The following is a 24487-nucleotide window of genomic DNA, read 5'->3' as shown; positions in this document are numbered from 1 at the left end:
TTAGTAGCGTCTAAGATACTACTAGTACCTACTAGGTATGGATTGAGCGCCTCCTCGCCTCAGCAGTTGCACTAGAATTTTTCTAGAGGACCCGAGCTTATATTTACCCATCTGAATAAATATAGCCTAATTAAATAATTGATTTCCCCTGGATCGATGCTACAGAAGCGGGGAATGTTGACCCCATGGTGTTTCCGAGGTGATTCTATTATGGCGTAATGTAGTATACACTACGCAATAGCAACGTATTTGACTCAACGACGCCCGCAAGAATAACTTGGCGCCTACAAGCCCTTCTTTTAATAACAGCTTCTTGAAATTATATTACACAAAATTTTCAGCTCCAACGACAGCTCGAACCCCCCATGGCATCTGATGGAAAGTGCTCGTTTTCTCAATCTCTTTTATCCTCATTTGTTGCACTAGTCATGGCGATATTCATATGGCAGCTTGGGAAATTTATATTTCGACGAATCAAGGCCTGCAGAGAAAGGCGACGTCGCCTCGATAAGCTCCAAAACTTCAAGTTCGAGTTCAACGAAAGGAATGAGGGCATCTCACCAGACAACCTTCCGAATTTCTGCCCGTGCGGGCGATATGCTCATTCTAGCACTCAAGGCTATGTTCCAGTCACCACAGATGTGATAAATAATTCGAGCTATATCCAAAATTCAGATATGGATCGAGATATAAAATCCGGAATTGCACATTCTCAGGAGCTACGGGACCTTGAAGCTGCAATACCTCGGTACCACGCCTTTTGATGATATTCACCGGGGCAATCGATCGCGAGCGAAGCGAAGGCTACACATTCTATCAATTTGTGATTCTTACATCCCTACCGCCCAAATTATTTCATCGTTGCTCATTTTCTCTCTTCGGCCAAACTGGTAATTCTATTTCTGACCCGCTAGGTGAAGCCAAGTTAAATGGTCTCAATGGAGAAGGCACATAATTACTCACGAAGCCCCGGCGATAATGCCTTTGCAAAGTACCTAAGACTTATATCTCTCTCTTGAAGTTGCGTGTGCGGATTGGATGACCTCGTACTGGCCATTTCTCATTCAAAATTTCCACGGCTATGCCTGCCAAAGGCTTCCATCTCATAAATACCTCGTTAAAGATTCTGTTCGAACCAAAATAACATAGTTGCTAGCCGAATTTAGTCCTCTCAAGGTCGCTTACCATCGTATTTACACCCTGCACGTTGGGGTGCTTGCTGTTGGGGCTGAGGTGCCTTAGGCAGAAACCCAGATTGTCCCAGTACGCAATAGCAACGTATATGACTTCCCTGATAATGACGCCCACAAAATGAAAGAGGAAAAATAAGACAACCCTGAAATCTTTCTTCCTATGGTGAATTATTAAATTTGTTTCTTTGCAAAGCTTCCCAGTTCAACGATAAATCGAACCCACCATGGCTTCTGATGATGAAAATTGCTCGTTTTCAAGTTCTACATCTTCTGACTGCGCTCTCGGTCTAGGACTACTCCTTGGGGCAGTCATTGTACTCGGTGGAGTTATCCTGTTCATTTTCTTGAATATTATATGGTGGGGAATCAAGGCATGCAGAGAACGACGACGTCGCCGCCCAGACACGCTTCCAAACTTTGAGTTGAATGCCAGGGTCAACACAAGTGGCACTTCGCCTGACAACCCTCGCACTCCTCAAGGAAATCTGGTTACTATCAAATATAGTATACCATTCATGACAAGAGAGACAACTATTTCTGGTCACATGAGTTCGGATATGGATCGAAATATCAAATCCGGAATCGCACAATCTTCGGATCTACAGGATCTTGAAGCAGCAATACCTCGGCACCACACCCATTGATCCAACTTAACCGATTACGAGCACGATCAAGCCGATATACGGTCTTTCAATTTTCAATTTGTGTCCTCTATTCAAAGAATATAGCTTATCACGCCTCCATTATAACTTTGATTTTTCGCTTATATACCAAATTTGCTTCAAGTTGCTGCGCCACGACATGAAAACAATGATTATGCTACCTATCACTCAATGCTTACCAAGAAGAATCTTTAGACCCGTCACCGAATATCTGGAAGAGAATATCGGCGCCTACGAGGGATTCGGATCGTGATAGTGGTCTTCAGGTCTCAGTATTCCAAGACTTTCGAAGGGGCATTTATTTAGTTTCCAGAGAGTGGGTACGCCTTGCTGATTATTTCTGGGAGGTAGTAAATACCACGGAGCCACTAGAGAACGAGACAAAGCGACTGATGTGACGGCTGAGGCTCCTGCATATTTCTGGGCAATTGACGGTGTCTTGTTAAGAGGCAACCCATAGGACCGAGTCCCCTAAGCGCGCTAATGCACTCTTAGCGTCTTTAACCGGCAGTGGCGTTGGCTCATCGCCAATCGTCCACGAACACAATTGCGATGCATCGATCTGTTCAGCCACCCGAACCACCACCCGCATATCTCGCAAACTCCTCTCAGCTAGCCAAGCACTGAGATTGCTTCCCTATCGCCCACCACGTGCATAGGGGGGTTTCGGTCCCATGTTTGACTTTCCATCCGATTTGCAATATTTTTCACCTTTGTTCTTTATTCCTGGCAAACACCAATTTTCTAGGTCCCTTTCACGAGAAAGATGCAGTGGTTTCCTGTTGGTCGCGATGACTCCGAGGGTTGGCGACTCGATGTCGTGAGTCTGATCACCATTCTCGGAGGGAGAATCGTTGATGGCTCGCCATATCCAACCTTTGACGGCTTCTAAGCTGTGCCTGCTCCCTCGCATCCTCCCTGCACCTCAATCTTTCCTTGGATCTACCCGTGCGGTCAGACTTCCTAGTCTACCTGCCGAGGTGTGCGGAGTATACTCGGGCACAGTCGTTCACGAATTGAATTACTTTGCTGATGTCCTTCTTCCAATTACCAACATGAAAAAGTATGAAGTAGCGGTGTGGGATATCACATATTCAGGTAAGATATGTCTAAATACGTTTTCTGACTCGGAGCAGGGGGATGCATCTCGGAGCAGGGGATGCATCTCGGAGCAGGGGATGCATCTCGGAGCAGGGGGATGCATCTCGGAGCAGGGGGATGCCTCTCGGAGCAGGGGGATGCCTCAGTCAACAAGACTAACGCCTCGGCAGATCGAAGCAAGACTCAACGCCCTGGCGATGTGGCTCTGGTGCCACCCCACAGCTTCTCACCCCTCAATATTCTAACAGTGCTTTCTTCTCTCCTGATAATTGGAGCATTCATTTGGGCACTTATGCTCCAGGATGGTGTAGCAGTTCTGGCTCTGATAGCTATAGGCTTTGCCTCAGCTCTGATTGGGATTGCATGCCGTTGGAAACCAGAATTATCCGAACGTCCGACAGATGTTGTAGTCCCAAACTGGGACATCATGATTCGGACACGCGACGGTGCCTTTGTTATTATCCGCTGCGCCGAAGAAATCGCCCGTGAACTCTTTATAGGCCCGGAGAAATGCGACTATCTCGTCAGTGACCAATGGTTCAAAGTATTGGTTGGGATATCGCTGTCTCTCATTACTATATCAGTCATACTTCCGGGAAACTGCAGTTGGACAATGCAAGCTGTCATCGCTGTGATATACATAGTATTGAATGTCCTCTACTGGATAGCATCGTTACTTCCGCAAAGGCTGTTCTGGGACCTGTCGCGGTACAACTGCGATCTTGTCACCCCGGAGAATTTGCAATTTGCAGATAAAGTCATTCAAGGCAAACCTAAACCCAGCTTTACAAAAAGCCTATGGTTTGCGATTCAAGCTACTGGGCAAGTCGAGTGGGTCACGATTAGCGGAGCGGCCCCGAGAAGGCCAGAGTGGGAGACCTGGCTCAAACTAGCACACGATAACAGCGGAAACCCCGAATGGGATGCGATTGGTGAAAAGGACCGGCTGATGAAAGAAGCGCACAAAAACTCCCAGTCCTCAATATCAGTGTTTGTTCGAGAGGAGTCTGCATAATGAGAGGGGTGATATGTACATAGTCATACCTGAGAGATACCGGGTTGAAGCCACGAGCTGCCCGTGCCCTGCTGTGTGGTAAAACTAGAGCCCCAGGTATCTATAGGGATATAAACAATAAGGAAATTGGTCTTGATGAAAGATCCCGCCGCGTGCTCCGTTATTTCCTTTGCCATTATACGAATCATTGAATACACCGTATTTAGATCAAGCTCTAAGCAAGGAGCAAGCCCGTAGAGGCAAGTCTAAAGGAAGTATGAAGCCACTGCTTCTTCATACTACTTCAGGCTGTTTCTTGCCATCAAGTCCATTACTACTTGTCGAAGTCTGATAGATACCGCTGTACCCATCAACGGATGTATTCAATTCCTCGATTACAAGCTGCGCGAGCTTGGCATTTTGACAGAGAACCACCCCATGGGGGTTTTTAACCTCCATCAAAGCACCCATAGCACCCTCATATCCCGCATCAACGACCCCGGCGGCAATATTAACCCCAGACCGCCACAAAGATGACCTAGGAAAGATGCTACCCATACAATTCAACGGGATTTGAACATTTTCGTTGAAGTCGATCAAGTAAGCGCCTGGTTGGAGTGCGATTTCTTGGCCTGTAATGTCGAATGCGACGGTGGAGGTCTTCGCCGCCTTGCGGTTTGTATTATCGAAGTCAATGCAAGCCGCTGAGGTCCATTTGGAAACCCGTCGTAAAGTGAGGTCGATCCCACAAGGCTGTTGCTGCTGGCCAATGTGCCGTAAGTTACGCACTAATTGGCGGTTCACGACTTCCAGTCCGCTGAGAATCATGCCGATTTTCTTGGAACTTGGGGCTTATCGAGAGAAGAAATATTGAACCAAATGGTTGGACTGGCGAAGAATACATAGAATCAGTGAGCGAAAGTTTCTGGCATGTCAAAGACCATAGCCCCTTTCTATCGCCCCTGTTTTTGAATTCCACACCGCCCACCTCGTGATTTGCCTACAATATAGTATCACTACCCTGCTCCATGGGAGGGTAACTGACTATTGAAGATATGAGGAGGCGTGGGTAGAAAGAATATTTTGTTCATATCCGAATATAAGCTTAGGAACAAAAGAACAAAATGAACGGATGGAGACAACTATCTCATCGCGAGCATCTCTGATCCGGGGGTCTCCATCCAATGCCCAACCTTTCCATTGCCAGTTTCTCCCGTTCTTCCCAAGTCTCCCCGCCCTGCTCAAGATCAATAACCTGACCGCCAGAAGTCTGCCCACGTACACCACTAGAGTCAAACTTCCAACCGTGAGACTTCTTAACACAACGCCTCAAGTCGCGCTGGAATGTCGTATCACCTGACCATCCGAGAACTGCACAACCAACAGTTTGCCATGGTGATATGATGATATCCACTCGGCGATGAGGATTGGGATTTTTCCGGTGTTTCGAACTGTCGAAATTTGGCTCTTGCCAAACAACTAGTGCTTTGTCGAGCGAATCAAAATGCTTCCCAGTTTCATCGTGATAAGGAGTAGTTTGCTGTTCTCGATGTGTCGAGGTCAAATGCAGGGAGAGCGTATGATTAATGTATTTTTGCTCCTCGAGACTCGCAGCAACGTCAAAGACGAGGTTTCGGGTGACGGAATCATCTCGATGTGTGAGTATAATGTCGACATCTCCACCCAATTCCTTTCCTCGCCGATAGCCACCAACAATAATGCAATCAATTTCGTTCTTCGACTCCGGCCTTACTTTATTTGCGTGCTCCTTGACAATGGCAGCTATTGCCTCACTTTCTGATCGGGAATACCCTCCTTAAATTCATCGAAAAACTTCACCCCTATTTGCTGCACGCGAGACAGTGTATTCCAACCATGCTCAACGATATCATCGAGGTCTCTCCAGCCTCGACTGTAGTAGAATTCGCGTGCTGTCTTGGCACCAACACCCCATATGTCGTAGAAGGTGTTCAGAACTCGTAGAACAGGGTCCGTGTCTAGTTCATCTGCGGCGGAGATGCTACCGTCGTCTTCGGAGTGCGAGCAACTGCCGTGTTCTTGGAATTCGGCAAAGAGATTCGCAACTTTTGCGTCGCATCCCGGTAGCTGAAGGACCTCACTAGACCGGCGGATCCTGTAAGGGTACGCGGCTATAGCTGCAATCGAAGTGCTATATGCACGCACTCCAATTTCATTCAGTGTAAGCTTGCGTATTTGGCGAATTTTTATAAGCTGGGAGATGAAATCCTCATTTGGTGAATGTAGAGGTGTCGATCGCAAACAAGCGTAGGGAACATGATCACGAACCCAATCTGGCTGTGGTGGCATCGAGATAGGATCATCATTCTCGGATGTTGTCTGGCGTTGCAGGGTTGGTGGTTGCAATTGGCTGGAACTGCCTTCTGCAGAATGCTTGGAGCGCCGATGTTGAAAACGACTAGAAACAGCCGGTGGGGGCGGCTGCGATGCAGCATCTTCTTTCGCACGTTGCAAAATCTGACTCGAGACTTTTGCTGGTTGTGTATTCGGGACCACTGCCTTTTTTGATGCTCCACTCTTTCGCCCGCGATAGATCACAAAGGGGTTGCGTGGGAGTGGTTTCCCAGCCGCAACGGACCTATCTAACCATTCAAGCTTGAGAATGGTAACAACATCCGTTGATGCATCTTCAGGGTGTATTATTGGCTCGACTGGGGGAGAGTGAACTTGCACTTCGTCTTGCTCCCTTTCAGAGTCTGTCGTCAGATCAATGCTTTCAGTCACAGCGCCAACCTTATGGCTGACTTGTGCATGCTTCCTTCGCTTGTGAGGAGGCTCGGGTGTGCCATTTGAGCCGGATGGTTGTGATTTTCGAGAAGCTGTTACTTCGTCTGTCCAGACGTCGCAACGCCGTAGCTCAAGGGCGGCGCGTTTCTTTTGGGAGATTTTGCTCAGGAAAAGCGTCGCCTCCGAGGGATTGTAAGTTATATTTCCACCATGTTGAACAAGGCAGTTTTCAACATCGTCTAGCTCCTCTTGAGATAGATGCGTGTTGAGAATGAATACAGATGGAAGACCAGAAAATATGGTTTCATCGGCTGTGTCTTCGACCGGATCGTGCGGTACTGCAGTAGCAGAGAAAGTGTCTGCTAACATCATGCGCACTTGAGTGATATACGTCACTGTACATAAATCCCAGAAAAAATGACAACTTATGTGCAGCTATGTATACGGAGGTTTCAATCGCTCGCTAGCATGTTGAGTTGCTGCTCTTGAGGATGTGTCCAACCACCAGCAAATACATGGCTCGACGAGTCAGTGTATAGCCAGGTACGAATCATGATATCGTATATGCGATGCTTTTAGGCCATGGTCACCATGGTCATCACGTCATAGTTGAGCAGTGATAATCACAAGCTGAGGTTCGTTTGAAGGGGGCGATGGGAATCATGTGATAATTTGACACCTGACGTCACGCATTGATGCCTCAGGCAGGAATTGAAGTATAGTTACACTTGTTTTTGATTTATTTGGTCCAGCTTTTAATCACGAGTTGGAAAAATGCGAAAACTAACTCATTATATGAGAGCTCAAAGTTGGAGGTAATCTAAATCTGGTTGAAAATCTAAACAATCTCATCTTCAATGCGACGCTCTTCAGCAGTCACTGCAACCCGAGAAGAAGTCCCCTTTCCAACCACCTCAGTGTGTCCCTGCTTGGCATTAATACTGGGTTCATGAACACAAACTCCACTTTCAACAGCCGATTCGTTCTCATCATCGCGGTATCTCTCTTCGTCATCCACCATTGGTCGTCCGTGGCGGCGACCCATCCATCTCCTCCAGGGTTTGTAGACGAGCACACTAAGGCCGCCGATAATCAAGAAACACCCACAGATTGATCCACCGATCACATCGTAGTAATCGCCAGCCACTTGAACACCATCCCAGAACCTCCCAGTAGCATTTGTCACGTTCAGAATCATGGTGAGCAGTTGAATGACACCGATAACAATGGCGACAATAACTGTCAGGGTGGTAAGGACAATGGAATAGTAGAGGAAGGCGATGGGATCACGATGGTTATCGTGAGACTGGGGCATTTCGTCACCATCTTCAGAGATGGTGGTGCTGTCTCGCTTTGAGGGGAGGAAATTCGCAGCGGGCTGGACGTAGAGCGAGTACATGAGCGCTCCATCGATCGTGTCGATCAGGCACATGCCAGCAGTGAAAAGTGCTGGAAAAATGAGAATCACCCAGAACGAGGTTCCCGATGCAGCTTGAATTGAAGATATTCCCAACAAGGCAATTTCTGACGACGTATCGAAGCCAAGGCCGAAGAGTACTCCGAGCGGGTACATTTTCCATGGCCGATCGATCAATTTGAACATCTTCTTCAGGATGCTGAAGAGGAATCCTCCTCCCTCGATCTTCCAAGCTTCATCCTCTTGACCTTCGGGCAAGTTGAAAACCTTCTGCATTTGCTTGATGAGCTTGTAGAGGATATAGCCGTTCATAAGACCAAGCAAGATCAGAAAAGCAGCACTGACGGAGCTTCCAATAATGCCGCCAATGGTGCTGAAGCTATCAAATTTGTCGGAAACAGCAGCTGCAGTTGCGGCAACAACAATCGAAGTGATGATAACGATACTACATTCGAGTCAATAGATGGCGCTTTTAGCCTCGGAATGTGTATACCTACGTCGAGTGGCCCAGGGAGAAAATGTTCCAACGGTGACGGGCTTCTGTCCAGTAGCCAGAAGTCGTCGTGTCATTAAGTCAATAGCCTAGCGACTGTTAGTGTGATCAATCGTAAGCAGAAAGATATTAGTCGTACCGAAATATGATCAGCGTCGAACGCATGCCGCAGACCGAGAGTATAAGCAAGCACTGCAGTAGAAACCAGTGATCTATTAGATACAACAGATTAGTTTCATGGCTTAGATCCATGCATTATGAGAGATCAACTCAACGTACGTGTGATAACGCTACAAGGATGTTAGCAACTCGTTCATCATGATTCGATGGTAAAAATAAAAAAGGTTGATGAGCCTTACCAAGACAATCGCAGCTGCAATCCACACGATAGCATTCAGCAGTGCTATAAAAAGGATGATACCGATCGCACGCAGAGGGATCTTCCTGATGCCTGGCATCTTTTGGTGCGAGCGCTCCGCATGGCGCAGAAGTGGTTGCAAACTCCATTTGCGGTCGTTGTCAAGACTACGCGAGTCTGCTGGCGAATCGTCCACTATCGAAGACATAGTCGAGTCGGTATTGATTGACTCTCAGCCAGGTCCACAATTTTCTGACTTTGTGGATCGCGGGACAAGAATTCTCCCGGTATTCACTGCTTGATCAGGTACCGGGGGTGGAGAGAGAAAAGAAAATAGAAGAGCACAACAGCGCTGCGAATTAATAAATATATGCAACCGCAACTCTAGTAAGTTGCAGATCCTGCGACGTAGTAAAAAAAAAGAAATTATTCTTATCGGCCGTCACTCTCCACGCTGCCAAGGCAATGAAGAGTCTAGTAGCTCCGCTTGGCAGTTCCGCAAGGGAAAAAAACGATGTCAAGTCGGCGAGCGGCTGTGGTCGGATTTTTAGGACGATGGCCGATAAACCCCACGTAGCTACGGACGCTTCTCGTGCGTGCCGATGTTTCCTTCACGAAATTCGACTTGCCCGCAGAGAAACGTTGGAGAGGAAGTGTAAACTTGAAGGCGTCGCATCGGTGGTGGGATATACACGTGATTGGGCGGGGCAGCGGAGAGGCCCGAAAGACTGATAGTTAATTATTATTCATGTTTGGCGTTTTGATGATAAAGAATGCCCACTTTGAACGATAAACATTTTCGTGGCTCCACCCGCGGACGTGCGAGGGAACGCTTTTTGCTTGTAGTTTGCCGAAGGTCGGGGGCTTGTGGATTTCCGATGGCCGTTCGGCAGACTTGGCCGAGTGGAGTTTGAATTGAACTGGATGGGCATTGGGTTATGGTGAAGTCGAATATCCAACAAGCTCTGGTAGCTTGGAACTAAGCTACTGCTGCGTACTACCATGGCTCGTCTTAGCCGATCGACAGTTCCGAGTCGGTTTTTCTTGTCAATGCATTTGGTTATAACTGCTAGAGTATTTTATGCCCATTGAAACCTCGGAAACTACCGTGACTACCGGAGGGGTGCTTCACGATATTGAAAGTCCTCTAAACGGCAACGTCTGCTACAGTAAAAATGTCAACCAGTACGCATGCCACGTCCTGAAGAATTTGCTATGATTCTTGAACTTTGCTTCTCCTACTACTCAGGAGGTCCTACTATGTGTCTAAATGATAATTCAGTGAAAATATGAGTTAAATCAAATGCTTTTCGTTCAGGGTCATGACTTCGTAAAATTATAATACATGGTAGTCCATCAATATGCAAAATATAGCATCAGCTATGAGAAGAGAAAAAAAATCCGCTGAAAAGAGCAAAGAAGCAGAAGAGCGAGCTTGCAAATTGCAAAAATCGTATTGCCCTTCATGCAACGGCAAATACTGCCGGGGATGGGGTCCACTTGGTTATGGAGCCCTGGACCTCGTGAATATCCTGCGCAACCAACATATTCCACTCATTTCTCGTGATCGGGGTCACGTCCGAGGCCGAGAGAGGCGTTTTCGGTCCACGTTTTGTCGGTCGCTTCGTCGTCGATTTCTCAGCCGACTTAGCTGGCGGAGGCTGTCGCCGAGCACGAACAGTGCGAACCGGCGACTTCCGTGAGTGTTCGGCCGTGGCTCGTGGAGGCAAAATGATAGCCTCTTGCTTGTGGGTATTTTTATATGTCAATGCAACCGCTGTGAGAAGGTCGTCACGAACATCGAGCTGTTCGTATACGCGGTGGAAAAATGCTTTGCTGAAAGGGCGACCTTGGAAATCGGCGACCAGTCGACGAAGAAGCTGGACGCAGGATGTCATGTACTTGTCATCGGTACGGGAGAACGGCTTATTGGAGAGAATGCAAAGACGGCGCTTGAATGTGTAGATGCGATCCATGTTGAGGAGAGTCAAGCCTTCTTGGCTGAAAACGACTTCGTTTTGGAGGATGGATTGCTCCACGAGATATTCGTTTGCTTGTCGTTCGTATTGGCTTCGGCTTAGGGCGTCAGACCAGCTTTGGCCAAGCGAGAACTTTTTAGAGGCCTTTGCAAGGGATCGCTCAAGGACTCGCCATGATGGGGCGTCGAGATGTGCAGTTGGGATAATCATCAGGTCGGAGGAGTGGCCAGTGGGGAATGGCTTGCCACGACCAACAAGGAGAGTGACATGTAGCATCTTCTGTTGCAGCTTGGAAGAGATGTATTCGAGGGCGGGGAGGATGGAGGGGATCAGGATCTCAGAGTCAAAGTTGAAGTCGGGAGAGAGGGGAGGCGAAATCATGTCGTTGGTGAGTGTGCGTGTAGGTGAACTAGGGACATAGATGCCCGTGGGACGAGGAAAGCGGATGACACCCATGTTGGAATGAAGGGGGAGAAAGTATAGAAGAAAATGATAATAATTAAATGAATCCTGAGAATATAGAATGTTTATCCAGTTGAACCCTTTCAAGGGTTGTGAAAAAGACCCTTTCAAGTTGGCTGTAGAAATTCAACTCGAACTGGACAGAACAAGCTTGATATATTGTCAGCCCAGGGATTCTACCTCGTGGAACCAACGCCAACTTCCCCGCAGCGACCGTGATCTTAACATAGAATGACTCGAAACTATTCCGTTTTTAGCTGCATCAAATGTTACTAATGATAGCAAAATCGTCACACAATTGACCAATAATATCATCGCATAGGCTGGTGCACCGAGGTGGGTCATCTGGGTCACCAATCATTCAAGGTAGAGATCGGCAAGATAAAAATAAATTAGCACCAATTTCACCAGCTCTAACCGCCGAGGCGTTCTTTAGCCAACCACAATCCTGTGTTGGTGGCGTTCTCCATGAGCCTTATGCACGCCGTCACACACTTGAACAAGGGTCTAGCACCATGGTCAGGGCTCTGGTTTGTTGATTCCTGTTGTTCTTCGTCAAAGCTGTTGGCCCCCGCTCAAGCTGACCGTCAAGGTCAATTCCCACATCCAAGGGCTTGGAGCCGCAGGCTCCTAATCACTGGCTGAGATTGTTTCTTGCGGTAAATACCCTACATTTTAGGTCTGTGGCTTTCGTATTGATGATGGTATCGTTTCCCATTTGGCTCGTGCCCTTCGCATTCCTAAGAGGCTCGGATATTAAGGCGTGTGTAGCGAGAGATTTACTGGTCGGCCATTCTTTCACTCATGCATGTATTCAATAGTTCATCGGATCCATGCTCGTATATGCCTTTAATGCCTCGAGTCTGCCCTACCCAACGTTGTCTTCAGTCGGGCTTCCTGGTCGCTCATTGTGAGTTGTTCTAGACCTCTAGTCAACAACTTTTTCTGTGGATTATGCGTTATCTCCAAGATAATCTTTGAGGCGTAGACAATAAAATCTTGGAATAACATCGTGACACTTCTTCTTTGATAGGGAAGCTTGTTCACAGTATATATATATATCCACTGGCATGGATGTATCCATTCTTCTCAAAGAGAATTGACAGAAGGTTCCTACTAGTAACTACTGCCATTAGGTACATTTTGACGTTGGATACATTGCGTCTCGCGTCAGGGGAATGCCTACCGTCGCTGGTAGATCGAATTTATTATCGCAATAAGTCTCAACGGGATGTGGAGTTATCGGCAAGGAAGTGCGGCATTTACTTTGTGATGGTGAATTCACGGCATTCGTACACGTGGATCCAGCGCATCGAGATCTTCAGGTCCAATCCTACACTCTAGCTTTCTTTAAAAAAGGTCTCGCCCTGCTTATCGTCCTCAACCCGGATCGCTCATAGGCTCAGCTGGATTTTCGTTGACGCACAGTTTACAAATCGTGGCGCTCCCCTAACTTGATAGCCTCTGCGGACGCAATCAATGAATCGGGTGTTCCCTAGAGCCGCCCATGGTTGGAAGCCCCCTCTCGCCCGCAGAAGGGTCAATCGATAGTGTGTTGTCTCCTCGAGCGGCCCATCCAGTCAAATAGTCCGCTCATTTGTTGGGGGCGAAACAAGCGCGCTACTGCGGGGTTAATTGCGGTAAATTTGCTGCTTATTTAACTATTGCTGTGATGAGCCTCGATACGATGAAGCCCAACTCCGTTCGGAGGCCGAAGCCCATACTTTCTTTTTTATTCAATGTATGTTTGGCAGTGCGGGTAATCACGAAATCTTGATAATTCTGAAATTGAGGGCATGTTCCTTGTTAGAGACGGACGTTTTTCAGCTTCCATACCGCATTTCCAAGGGATTTGATCGCCTCCTCCAGATACGGAAGCTGGATCTCTTCCCCGGAAGCACAGCGCTTGAGGAGATCATATCCCTCTTCATAACGGTCAACCTCGTTCTGGAAATACAAATAACTGGTGGCCATCCGTAGTCGGAACCGTCCGTGCAGGGGCCCATTGTCATCTTCTCCAAAAGCAGAGCCAGGTAGGGCAGCCAGTCCACATTCTCGTATCAGCCACGCTGAAAGGTCGGCGCTGGTGATAATTCCGAGCTTATTTAGCTGCGTTGAATATGGAGAGAAAGATGGGTAGACGTAAAAAGCGCCGCCAGGCTGTCCAACATCCAACCCCAGTTCCTTAAGTGCAGAATAGAGCTTCAATGTGCAGTATCGATGCAAGGCGGTCACAGACTTGCGGTATGTGCACATATCTTCACTCGTAGAGAAAGCTTTGATGGATGCAAATTGGGCCGGTGCGGATGCCGCGGACCAGCATTCAGATGCATATGCGAGAACTGTCTTGCGGATAATTTCTCCTTTTTCCGACGGGGGGAAGATGGCATAGCCTACGCGCCAGCCACCAGCCGAATATGTCTGTTCAAAATTGTCAGAGAGAACCATCGAAGAATAAAATTCTCAGATACCTTTGATAGCCCACCAGTGAGGATCACGGTTTCGGAATCATCAGTGGTACTGTCAAACGGGCTGATTCCTTTCTGAGACTCATCGAAGCAGATATCGGAGTATATCTCGTCTGTGATGAGAATGATCTCCTTCGATTTGCAAAACTCTTTGATCGTTTGAACGCAGCTGGCAGAAAAGACGTGACCCGTCGGATTTGATGGGCTGTTGACCAGCATGATGCGAGGAACTTGGCCTTCTGAGACCGCCTTCTCGTATGTAGAGAGAAGGGATGACTCTGCCAGAAACATGATCTATGAGTATCGATGCGTCCTTGTTGCTCAAAATAACTCACCGGAGATGGTGTGACGATCGGCAGCATCCGTCTCAACCCAGAAAAGCTTTTTCCCGGCATGTAGAACCTGTGGCTCATAACTGACCCATGAGGGACGAGGAAGCAACACAGCGCCATCGAGTATATCGAATAAAGCGAAAAGCAGCGGCTTCGACCCGGGAGCAACAACCACCTGATCAGGACTGATATTGACACCGAGACGATCCGCATTGAAACTTGCAATGGACTAGACTCCGGCATCAGTACATCTCCAATTGGCGAGGGATTTGAAAGGAGACAAACCGTTCGTAAATCCTCTAATCCAGCAACGGGCATATAGCTTGTTTCTTTGGATGCTTCCTTGTGAGCGTGAAGGACTTCTCGCTGGATAGGAAATGTCGCCTCGCCGAAGCCTAAATGGACGACATGTTTGCCTTCCCCGCGAGCTTTTGAAACCAGTTCATTGATCTCCAGCGTCGGAGAAATTTTTAATTTCGCAGAGGTTGAGTTTACGACGTTGGCCATGATGAGGGTCAGACTTGTTCCAACGTTCAAAAATTTGGTATTTGACACGGGACGTCTAGTAAAAGGTAATCATTTTCAGGGTGCCGCTTATATATCATTGCTACTGCCTAGGTACCAAGCTTGAGTGTCGGCGGTCCCTTCGGCGCAGTATTGCTTAGAAGCCGAGATAGGCGCTTCGGTGATTAATTTTGTCCTAGCCTCGTCACGGTGCGCCTATCGCCGGCTTCCATTGCCCTGTGTTTTAGTTTATTTCGTTATTGCGTACGAAGTCTCCGTGTGTTTGGTAGAATTACTGCCTGCGCGTAAACACCGAAATCCCGAAACGCCGAAATATGTTGTTATTGATGCCCCAGGCAGCAAGATCGCCTACCTTTAACTAGTTAACTAGTTACCACACTCCCTTTCTCTCCTGGATACTCGCATGCATGCACCACACTTTAGGGATCCTGAGCTTCCGTCACCTCTGAGATCTGGCATAGGTATATTAGGAAATTATGGGAAACTTAGAAATTAATTAAGTGGTTGGTAGTACATATATCACTTTGGCCGGTCTGATACGAGTCTTCACAGCCATATAATGTATCCGGGGTTAGAGAAATAGTAATGTGGGCCAAGACCCGGAAGAGTTTGAAGATACTGATCTTAAATACATGACAGCTATTCAGGCAGATAATCAACGAAAATAGATATTCCAATCATGAAATGCCACGTTCAAGCTCTTCGACATATTGCTTCGTTACTATGTTGGTCGTGATGTCCATCTCACAGAAACCGACAAATTTGGTCTGCCGGATGAATTTGTACGACACAAACCAAAAGACGTAAAGTACTATCCCAACATAATTTACCACAAACGTTATAGGATCAAACTTGTGCACAAAGCTAGAGAACCCTAAGAGAAATCCGTATCAGTAAATTCATCATAAGTTCTTGGGGCGTTCTTTTACTAACCACTGGTAAGAATAATAAGCACGGTAAAGAATAAAGTTATTCGAGCCCGGGTCACCTGCAAATGTCCCGTAAAGGGTAAAACTTCTCTGCGAATTCCCTGAACCCTCATACCTTTTTGGAAGAAAAGATAAGTCACCAAGATGCTGACCCAATTTAATAATCCCAGGATTGTAGAAAGAGATACGAGGTATCCAAAAACTACAGCACTTCCTGAATTGATGTTCAGCAGTGCGAGAAGGAAGAATGCTGCTGCCGCCGCCACAGAAAATATAGGAATAGATCGTTTGGTAAACTTGAAAAGGGATGGCGCATAGCTGTCTTTCGCCAAGCCATAAAGAGTACGCGATGCAACATAAATATCTGTCCGACTTTGGTCAGCAAGTGGTATAAGATAAATTTGGAAAACAATAGGCCTCAACACGAACCTGTATTTGCCGCACTAAGAACAAACACCAAGAGACATCCGTTTATTATATGAGGCAGGACGGCAATTCCCGAGTCCATTATTGCGACGACAAAGGGTGAAGCGCCTTCTTAGGTCAGTACAAGTGTGCCTTCGCTGGGGAAATAATGCATTTAGTAACTTTACCTGCGCCAGTGCTTGCTTTCGTAGCGTCTATCAGGCGGTCATTCGAAGATGATACGACTAGCCCCAAGCAGAAGACACCCCCGACGTAGAAAAATGTAATGCGCCAGAAAGTCGCACTAATGGCCTTCGGGATGGTCTTCCACGGCTGTGATGCTTCTCCAAATGTCATACCTACCATCTCACTGCCCATATAGGCAAATGATGCGTTTGTCACACAAGCCCAGAAACCGAGAAAACGACCCGTGGAATCGGGTTCGAGGTACTCTTTGAAGGCGCCAGGATGATTCCAATACCTAAATCCAATACGCCCTTGAGAGCTGCCTCCCAGATCAATGACCAGACAGAGAATCATCAAACCGACAATAGTAACTGTCTTGATACATGCTGCAACAAACTCCGTTTCACCAAAATACTGGACAGGCATGAACTATGAAATCGACAACCCAATTAGCGCCTTCGTCAAATATAAATGAGAGGGATCGAACATTGATAATAATCACGACAACAGCAAATGAAACAACCCAGACGGCCACGTTGACATTTGGAAGCCAGTATTGCATGATAATTCCCGAAGCTGTGAGATTATTGGCCAGTAGCACCACGTATTTGAGGAAGTAATTCATTCCCGTGGCGAATCTCGAGGTGCATGTTCAGTACGACTTCGGAGGTCACGAGGTAGATATTGGACTCACCCAAAAGCAGGATCAACCAGCCGGGAAGCATATCCACCAAAGCCCTTGTCCATGGGCATGAAAACCGCCATTTCGCCGAGAGCAGACATGATATTCAATACTAAAACCCCGACGAAGGAATATGCTATAAGCATGCTGCCGGGGCCACCTCTTGACAGCGCCGTTCCACTACTGATGAGTAGGCCCGTTCCGATAGCACCTGCAATTGAAAACATCCCGACGTGTCGGGACTTGAGACCCCTCTTCAGCGATGTTTGGCCATCGCCATTATTGGTGTTGGCGGTGTGTGGAGCAACTTCGATGTCAATGTCATTATTAGCAGGCGAGGAATGGGGTGATGGATTGATTTTTTTCTCGAAAAACATTTTGAATCGGAAAAATCCAGCAGTCAAACCATGCGATTAATCTTGCTAGACGTGGACGCCATTGCGATTATGAGTTTAAATACACTGCATGGACCCCCGCAGCCTTAATCAGGGGATTGTGGGGAGAAGTGTTCCAAGGTTAGCTATCTTTAGTCATATACTGGCTCACATTTCGGCAATTGCTAGATAACATTGGTTGGATCCGAAGATCCCCCAGATAGCTCATAGGACTAAACGCTAGGTTTAGTGTCCCAATAAGGCAGGCCCTGGTATCTGGTCTGATAAGCGAATTATGCCTCGGCGTTCGGTGATTCGGTGAATTCGGACCTACCCTATGATCTTCCAATTTGCAATCAACAACACGAAGGAATACCTATTCCGGAAAGTTCACGCTAAATAGTCAAATAATATAATCATGGCATTCTCCCACAAACTCAATTTGCGAAGATGTCAGTGATAAAGGACTGTATAATGGTGGATGTCAGTCACGTGGTGTGTTGGCTGCTCGCTCGGCTTTCAAAACGCCGAATTTTGTCCCCGTTCTGAATGATAGTTCCCATTTCACCGAGAGTTACTATCGAACAATCCCCCACCTCGAAGCGTTCTGTTCCAAAGGATTGGCTAATGCATCTACGCTTGAATTTCCCCGCACAGATTCCGCTCTGATGAATCCCCGCCGGGGGACTCGCAAGGCGTGTGCCCTTTGCCACGAGCGGAAAATCAAGGTGAGCACCCCGAATGATGTCGCATCTTCCCTGCACTGATTACTGATTCACAAACCAGTGTGATGGAGCAACACCAAGTTGTCGGAACTGTTTGCGAGCACAGACAATTTGCCAACCGCATGAGCGACGCCGCCGGTTCACTGTTCGCACATCGGAGCTGAGTCTGAGCCAACCTCCGAGGCCTTCGGTTACGCCCCAGGCCACTGCTGAGAGATTGAATTGGCTCGAGAATGAGCTTTTACGTGTTTTGGATGTTGACGTCCGCCAGGTGAGCACTGGAATCGCACTTGACTCGCTTCCACGTTGGCAAGATATTTTACGCGCTCATCATCATGATCTTGGAGCTTCTCGTGTCGCTTCTGCCCCTGCGCAACGCGCGGGTGCTCAGTCCTCCGCATTGCAGAGCGAAGAGGACGAATCACCTGATGTCGACCCCAACATTTCCCTTTTGGCATTCAATGCTACCGGCGGAGCTCGGTATTTGGGTGCATCAAGCGGATCCATTTTCGCCCGATTTATTGCAAATACTGCTCGATCCATTTTACCACCAGGGTCTACACTTCAGTCACACGTATATGACTCTCGGACTATACATCGCCCCACTGTTCCTTTCAATTCCGCAAACTGGAGACCTTCAGCCGCATTTGATTTCTTGTTACGATGCTTTTTAAAATGGGTCCACAGCTGCTATCCTTTATTCCTGTCTCGGGATATTACAACACTCAAGTCCATGAGCTATTCAAGCAAGCCACCACCGGAAGCCGGGGATATGACTGTCATATTCTATCTTGTCATGTCAATAGGTGCTGTTCATGCCGAACAACATCACCTCCTGGATCATTTTCAGGATGACACCGGTCTTCGGGATTATCAAAACGACGCTTCAGCCTATGGAGTTTCATCAGAGGCATTATACCGGAAAGCTATCGGACTGCTCGCATCTGAGCCATCAAACTTGAATTCTCGTATATCTTTGGTGCAGATTCTGAATCTGATCTCAATCTACGCCTCCCATCGCCCATCTGACAATGAACAGTGGCATATCGCGGGGATGGCTATGCGTGTATGTTTCGGAACCTCACACAAAAGACAGGGGAAGAGATGAACTGACCAAGCGAAAAGATAACAATAGAGCTAGGTTTACATCGACATAATGACGGCTGGAAATTTACGACGCATGAGCTTGAACTCAGGCGTCGAGTGTTCTGGACGACCTACGCCATCGAAATTACACTGGCGTTTAATTTGGGCCGACCCGCCAGTATTTCCTTTGAAGATGCTGATGCGCCTTTGCCTAGCAAATCAGAGGAAACAGCACTCGCCATTCACCATATTAAACATCGAAAAATACAAGAGCAAATGCTGTGTTTCGTCTACCGAAGCAGATCGCACAAGGCATTCGTAACGTCGGAGCCCGATGCGTCAGTGTCTGATACTATCGAGAGGCTCCAGCAAAAGCTGGACGAATGGCATCAAGAGCTACATGAAATGCATCACCATTCAGCGTCACCCTACCCTGTGGAGTATTGGGATCGACTATATTACTCAACATCTGCGGCGCTTACTCGACCCACCCCTCTTGTTCCCCGAACCGGACCCATGCTCCAGAAAAGGTGTTTTCGATCATCTTGCCAAGTAATTGAGATCCATGAAACCCTTATCCGAAATTTTCGACTGCCCTACTCCTGGATGTTATTACAAGGCCTCGTATTCTCAGCCATCTCGATGATCGTGACAGCTAGGACGAGCTCCGCTGTACTATCCAAGGAATTTGGTATGGACGAATTTTTGGACATCCTGACGAGATGCGTGCGCAAGTTTCACGTTGTCCTGGCCGTAATGAGAGAGAGATGGACTGGTCTAGCGATCAGGCATCTCGAAGATTTGCTTGACAAGCTGTGCCAAGATACCTTGAGACATACTATCAACATACTGGCGAAACAGTCATCTGGAAAGGACCCTTCTCTGCAGTTGTCGGACAACCCCGTCCACATCTCCGATAATATGCCGGCATTCTCTCCGGGTGTAAATGAAGGTGAGACAGCACCTACGGCTAACATGTCGAATGATCGACGTATTTCAACCGAGGAAGAATTCCCCGGTAGTCTGCTGGGCGAGGGAGTATACCATGAATCGAACAACCCACTTCAGCCAGCCACGGACTCGTGGATTTCGGAACTGGACTCGAGCGAAAATTGGAGGATTTTTGATAACCTGTTTGACCCGGACGAACTGAGAACCTTTTTCGATTTTTTCCCAATCGAACCGTACACCTTTTGATTCAGTACAGGCTTTACTGGTAGGAATTAGCCTCGAAGTTTAGCCAAATTATTTTTGCAATATAGATCCTCAGTGATTTAAACCCACATTATCAAATTCATTTTGTACTTGAAGGAACCTTGGTATGGAATGTAATTCTGGCGGTGAATCTCCGAATCGAGTATGAAATTGATGGCGTTTTTTCTCTTCTTTTTTTTTAGTTTAAATATGTCTAGACAAACACCTGAAACTTCAATGCCTTGGGTCTGAACCGGCTCAGGGCCCTCACAAAAGCAAACACAGCACTCGGCCAATGAAAATGTGCAATCACATCCTTCGACAATAGTTATTGTTGACACCAGGGTGCCTCAGGCATCAAGATCGCCTTCCGAGGGTAAGCTGCCTTGCCTCTTGGATTGCTAGTCATCACGCACATATCTCACATGCATCACCACTTAATGCCTTTGAGCTTCCACCAGATCCTCTCACCACCAGGTGGCTTTAGAGCACAAGTCGCCCTCTAGGTGCTAAAGAAAATATTGTCAGGCTCGGCGAAGCTGCCCGCAGAACATCATTATCTTCTCTGATGAAGCAGACCTTTCCCCCGGACTATCTATCGGACGATTTTAAAAACCACATGCCTTTCCTTGGCCTCAATTGCCACTCGTACTTTATCAAAGCGAGCCCGGGGTCTTAACTCTGACGCCGGCCACCCCTGAAACCTCACTCCTGATCATCATTGCCCCGTTTGCATTCCTCACCTGTTGTCTGCATGAACACAAAGCTTGAATCGGCGAGGCTCTGTTCAAAGAGTTCAGTTTCCGGAAATGGAAGCATCATAAGTCGCAGGCAGTGCCCAGCTCGATGCCAAAGATAAGAAGTCAATTTCCCGTGTTCGAGATATGAGGCATCCTTGCTTGGTATCGTACAAGGCCACGCCTGACGATTCGCCAAGAGAAACAACCCACGAACCGGAACTGGGGGCTTGCTTAGCCTCGAAGATTATCCCTCGAGATTGGCTGTTGGCTCCAGGGCGGGGGGATCTTGGCGTGTAACCTGGGCGCAAAGATGGCTGATCGCCAAGTACTGTTGCCCTTTTCTCTGCTTATGCAGTGGCCAGTCAAGGTGAAGGCCTAGGTCACGAAATGCGCGCTCCGCGTTGAGGACCTGGTGCAGGGTCCATATCAACGGAGCTCAAATCAATCGAGAATGCGCCCTTTTGCATCCTTCAAGATCACCGGTTGGTATGTATCTTCCTCTCGAAGCTGAGGCTAATCCCGAAGATACTGTGTCAAGCCCAAAAACACACGCCAACTCACTGTATCGCGTCTCTATTACCCCCCATCCCCGCCGTGGAATAGTCTTTGTCTGAGGAGATCTTGGCAGCTGGGCATCTCCGCTAGCGTCTTGGAAAATGGGGTCTTACCCACGCCCTTATCGCAAGAAAGCTTTGGAAAAATGGACCTTCTGGGGATCCGTCCTCGTTACTGTATACAGTAATCAGCTATCGATCAGCAACAGAGAAGTTATGTGAAGTGGAAAGTCAACAGAAACCAGGTTGAGCACAGCCCCGGCGTTCATGTTTCTGGGAAATACGGGACAGGCAACTTGCAGATTGGACAAGCCCTGGAGCTCTCGTATTGAACCCTGCGCTATGTCAGAGGCGAGAAAGCATCCTGGCCGATGCACTCGACTGATTCCCAGGGACAGCGGGGTGCTGCGCAATCCGTACGCACGGTTCTGGGAAGTCTCCTTGGTCTTGGGTTGCACTCTTAGAAGCTCGGTCAGCTTATCTTCCGCGAATATTTGGTCTCGTGCCCCGTTAGCTTCTTTCTCGCTCGCCTCTGATTTCTGTTTTGGCTTATCATTCACTGGGCTGTCTTGTTTGTCTTGGCTGGGAGAAGGCTGTGTGCAATTCCGCCAGGCTACATTTGAATCTTGCCCCTGCCAGCATCTGGTAAACTCACACGAATTCTTTTTTCTTCCCTTTCATACATTCTCGAGTCTCCCAATAACCATACATCTCTCCCCCGCCGATTCATTTGCCGCCGACGGCAACCTCTTCGCCCAGTGGGAAAAATGGCGGCGATGGACTCCAAGCATCATGGCATCTCGGAGGACGCAGAAATGCATGATTACATGGGAGAGAAGCCCGGAACGGTTGAAGAGAGTGGACTGTCGGATCCCAACCATGTCGAACTTCAGCGCGCTCTGAAGGCGCGACACATCACCATGATTGGTATGGTCATATTTCCTCGACAGCTTTAGATGCTTGGTTTAACAAGAGCTCGCAGCCATCGGCGGTGCCATTGGAACTGGTCTCATTATCGGAACAGGAGAAGCACTTGCAAAGTAAGTTGTGACTAAAATATCGCATTAATACAAGGTTGCTGATTTCCGTGTCGCCTCTAGAGCAGGAGTACGTACACTCGAATCCGTACCGAAAACCCCTCACTGACTCGAATAGCCCGGTGCCATCTTGATCGCTTACGCCTGGGTCGGATTTATTGTTTATTTAGTCATGTGCGCTCTCGGTGAAATGGCTGCCTGGCTTCCTCTTCCGTCCGGATTCACTGGATATGCTGTTCGATTCTGTGACCCTGCCCTCGGATTCACTTTAGGCTGGACGTGAGTGAACTACCCATGAAATGACGTACCGAGAAGTGGTTGCTAATATTGACTCAGTTATTGGTTCAAATACATCATTCTCTCGCCAAATCAATTGGTAAGATTCAGAGACACCCTTCTGATGGTTGCCCTAATAACCTTCCTAGACCGCTGGAGCCCTCGTGATATCGTACTGGATACCCACGGAGAAGGTTAACGCCGGTGTCTGGATTACAATTTTCCTCGTTTTGATCGTCAGTATCAACTACTTCGGCGTCAAATTCTTCGGTGAATTCGAATTCTGGCTTTCATCGTTCAAAGTGGTGGTGATTATCGGTATCATCCTGCTGTCGTTCATCTTAATGCTCGGCGGAGGTCCGGACCATGACCGCAAGGGATTCCGTTACTGGAAGAATCCAGGTGCCTTCAACACATATATCAAAGAAGGTGATGCCGGTCGATTCCTCGCATTCTGGTCCACTATGGTCTCTGCCACCTTTGCTTATCTCGGCACTGAATTGGTCGGAGTGACTGTTGGTGAAGCGCAAAACCCACGAAAGACCATTCCGCGCGCGATCAAATTGACCTTCTATCGAATCCTCTTCTTTTATGTTCTGTCGGTTCTCCTGGTTGGAACACTTGTACCTTACAACGACAAGAAGCTTGCTTTCGCCGTCGGCGCTAGTAGCTCGGCTGCGGCATCACCATTCGTTGTTGCTATCGAGAACTCGGGCATTCCAGTCTTGTCGCATATCATGAATGCCTGCATCCTGCTCTTCGTTTTCTCGGCGGCCAATTCCGATTTGTACATTGCTACACGTACCATCTATGGTCTCGCCCGTGAGAACAAGGCCCCCAAAATCTTCGCCCGTACCGACAAACGTGGAGTGCCTGTCTTTGCCCTCGCAATCTGCTCCGTCATTGCCCTGCTTGCCTACATGAACGTGACCAGTGATTCCAGGACAGTTTTCAAGTACTTCGTGAACTTGGTCTCCATGTTCGGTCTCTTGACCTGGATTTCCATCTTGGTCACTCACATCCACTTCGTGAGGGCGCGCAAGGCTCAGAATGTTCCCAATTCCAGCTTGGCCTATGTAGCCCCCTTCGGCGCTGTCGGATCATACATCGCTCTTGGCTTTTGTTGTCTTATTGCACTGACCAAGAACTACGACGTTTTCACCCACAATCCGAAGTGGGGCAATTTCGACTACAAGAACTTCATCACTGCCTACTTGGGAATTCCTCTCTACTTCATTCTTCTCATTGGGTACAAGGTAGTTACCCGTTGCAAGGGAGTCGATCCTGCTACAGCAGATCTCTGGACGGGCAAGGATGAGATTGATCGCGAGGAGGCTGCTTACATTGCTCGGAAGGAGGCTGAGGCCCACAAACACTCCCAATCTCACTGGTTCTACCGAACCTTCGTCTCATGGCTCTTCTAGTGCCATGGCTTTTCAGCTGTTCTCTATTAACAGGCGTTCTGCTGTTAGAGTGGCGGCATGCACTTATGATTTGACTCGTTTCAGTCTTTATTTGCGCGGAGAAGGAGTATTGATGACTATGATAG

General features: G+C 47.9%; 9 protein-coding genes across 9 annotated transcripts; 3 read left to right on the top strand and 6 right to left on the bottom strand.

Annotated features, from left to right (window-relative positions):
* Positions 1-3053: 3053 nt before the first annotated feature.
* On the top strand, positions 3054-3971 carry N7509_009737 (uncharacterized protein; the record flags this gene model as incomplete). The annotated part of the gene is made up of 1 exon (XM_056634374.1): positions 3054-3971. The coding sequence occupies one exon, from the start codon at positions 3054-3056 to the stop codon at positions 3969-3971; it is 918 nt and encodes a 305-aa protein (XP_056484994.1).
* Positions 3972-4244: 273 nt separating this feature from the next.
* N7509_009736 (putative dUTPase) lies at positions 4245-4778 on the bottom strand (the record flags this gene model as incomplete). Its single annotated transcript, XM_056634373.1, has 1 exon — positions 4245-4778. One exon carries the CDS (start codon positions 4776-4778, stop codon positions 4245-4247), a length of 534 nt encoding a protein of 177 aa, XP_056484993.1.
* A 319-nt stretch (positions 4779-5097) lies between these two features.
* N7509_009735 (type-X family DNA polymerase) lies at positions 5098-7085 on the bottom strand (the record flags this gene model as incomplete). Its single annotated transcript, XM_056634372.1, is given in 2 exon segments — positions 5098-5747; positions 5762-7085. 2 exon segments carry the CDS (start codon positions 7083-7085, stop codon positions 5098-5100), a joined length of 1974 nt encoding a protein of 657 aa, XP_056484992.1.
* Positions 7086-7554: 469 nt separating this feature from the next.
* On the bottom strand, positions 7555-9192 carry N7509_009734 (HoxN/HupN/NixA family nickel/cobalt transporter; the record flags this gene model as incomplete). Its single annotated transcript, XM_056634371.1, has 5 exons — positions 7555-8578; positions 8627-8715; positions 8766-8838; positions 8906-8916; positions 8986-9192. The coding sequence occupies 5 exons, from the start codon at positions 9190-9192 to the stop codon at positions 7555-7557; spliced, it is 1404 nt and encodes a 467-aa protein (XP_056484991.1).
* Positions 9193-10447: 1255 nt separating this feature from the next.
* N7509_009733 (uncharacterized protein) lies at positions 10448-11419 on the bottom strand (the record flags this gene model as incomplete). Its single annotated transcript, XM_056634370.1, has 1 exon — positions 10448-11419. One exon carries the CDS (start codon positions 11417-11419, stop codon positions 10448-10450), a length of 972 nt encoding a protein of 323 aa, XP_056484990.1.
* Positions 11420-13231: 1812 nt separating this feature from the next.
* Positions 13232-14732, bottom strand: N7509_009732 (pyridoxal phosphate-dependent aminotransferase; the record flags this gene model as incomplete). Its single annotated transcript, XM_056634369.1, has 4 exons — positions 13232-13846; positions 13897-14171; positions 14229-14454; positions 14511-14732. 4 exons carry the CDS (start codon positions 14730-14732, stop codon positions 13232-13234), a joined length of 1338 nt encoding a protein of 445 aa, XP_056484989.1.
* Positions 14733-15427: 695 nt separating this feature from the next.
* N7509_009731 (uncharacterized protein) lies at positions 15428-17329 on the bottom strand (the record flags this gene model as incomplete). The annotated part of the gene is made up of 6 exons (XM_056634368.1): positions 15428-15624; positions 15684-16043; positions 16109-16213; positions 16273-16699; positions 16758-16908; positions 16965-17329. The coding sequence occupies 6 exons, from the start codon at positions 17327-17329 to the stop codon at positions 15428-15430; spliced, it is 1605 nt and encodes a 534-aa protein (XP_056484988.1).
* A 665-nt stretch (positions 17330-17994) lies between these two features.
* Positions 17995-20334, top strand: N7509_009730 (transcription factor domain-containing protein; the record flags this gene model as incomplete). Its single annotated transcript, XM_056634367.1, has 3 exons — positions 17995-18054; positions 18113-19117; positions 19189-20334. 3 exons carry the CDS (start codon positions 17995-17997, stop codon positions 20332-20334), a joined length of 2211 nt encoding a protein of 736 aa, XP_056484987.1.
* Positions 20335-22392: 2058 nt separating this feature from the next.
* On the top strand, positions 22393-24362 carry N7509_009729 (Dicarboxylic amino acid permease; the record flags this gene model as incomplete). The annotated part of the gene is made up of 6 exons (XM_056634366.1): positions 22393-22552; positions 22608-22665; positions 22700-22736; positions 22781-22941; positions 22999-23038; positions 23088-24362. The coding sequence occupies 6 exons, from the start codon at positions 22393-22395 to the stop codon at positions 24360-24362; spliced, it is 1731 nt and encodes a 576-aa protein (XP_056484986.1).
* Positions 24363-24487: the final 125 nt, after the last annotated feature.

The sequence above is a fragment of the Penicillium cosmopolitanum genome (genome assembly GCF_028827165.1).
Source record: "Penicillium cosmopolitanum strain IBT 29677 chromosome Unknown utg000009l:1.0-9042332.0:1.0-9050551.0, whole genome shotgun sequence".
Taxonomy (NCBI): Eukaryota; Fungi; Ascomycota; class Eurotiomycetes; order Eurotiales; family Aspergillaceae; genus Penicillium; species Penicillium cosmopolitanum.
The sequence above is the reverse complement of the archived record's forward strand: the minus strand, read 5'-3'. Positions and strand labels throughout refer to the sequence as shown.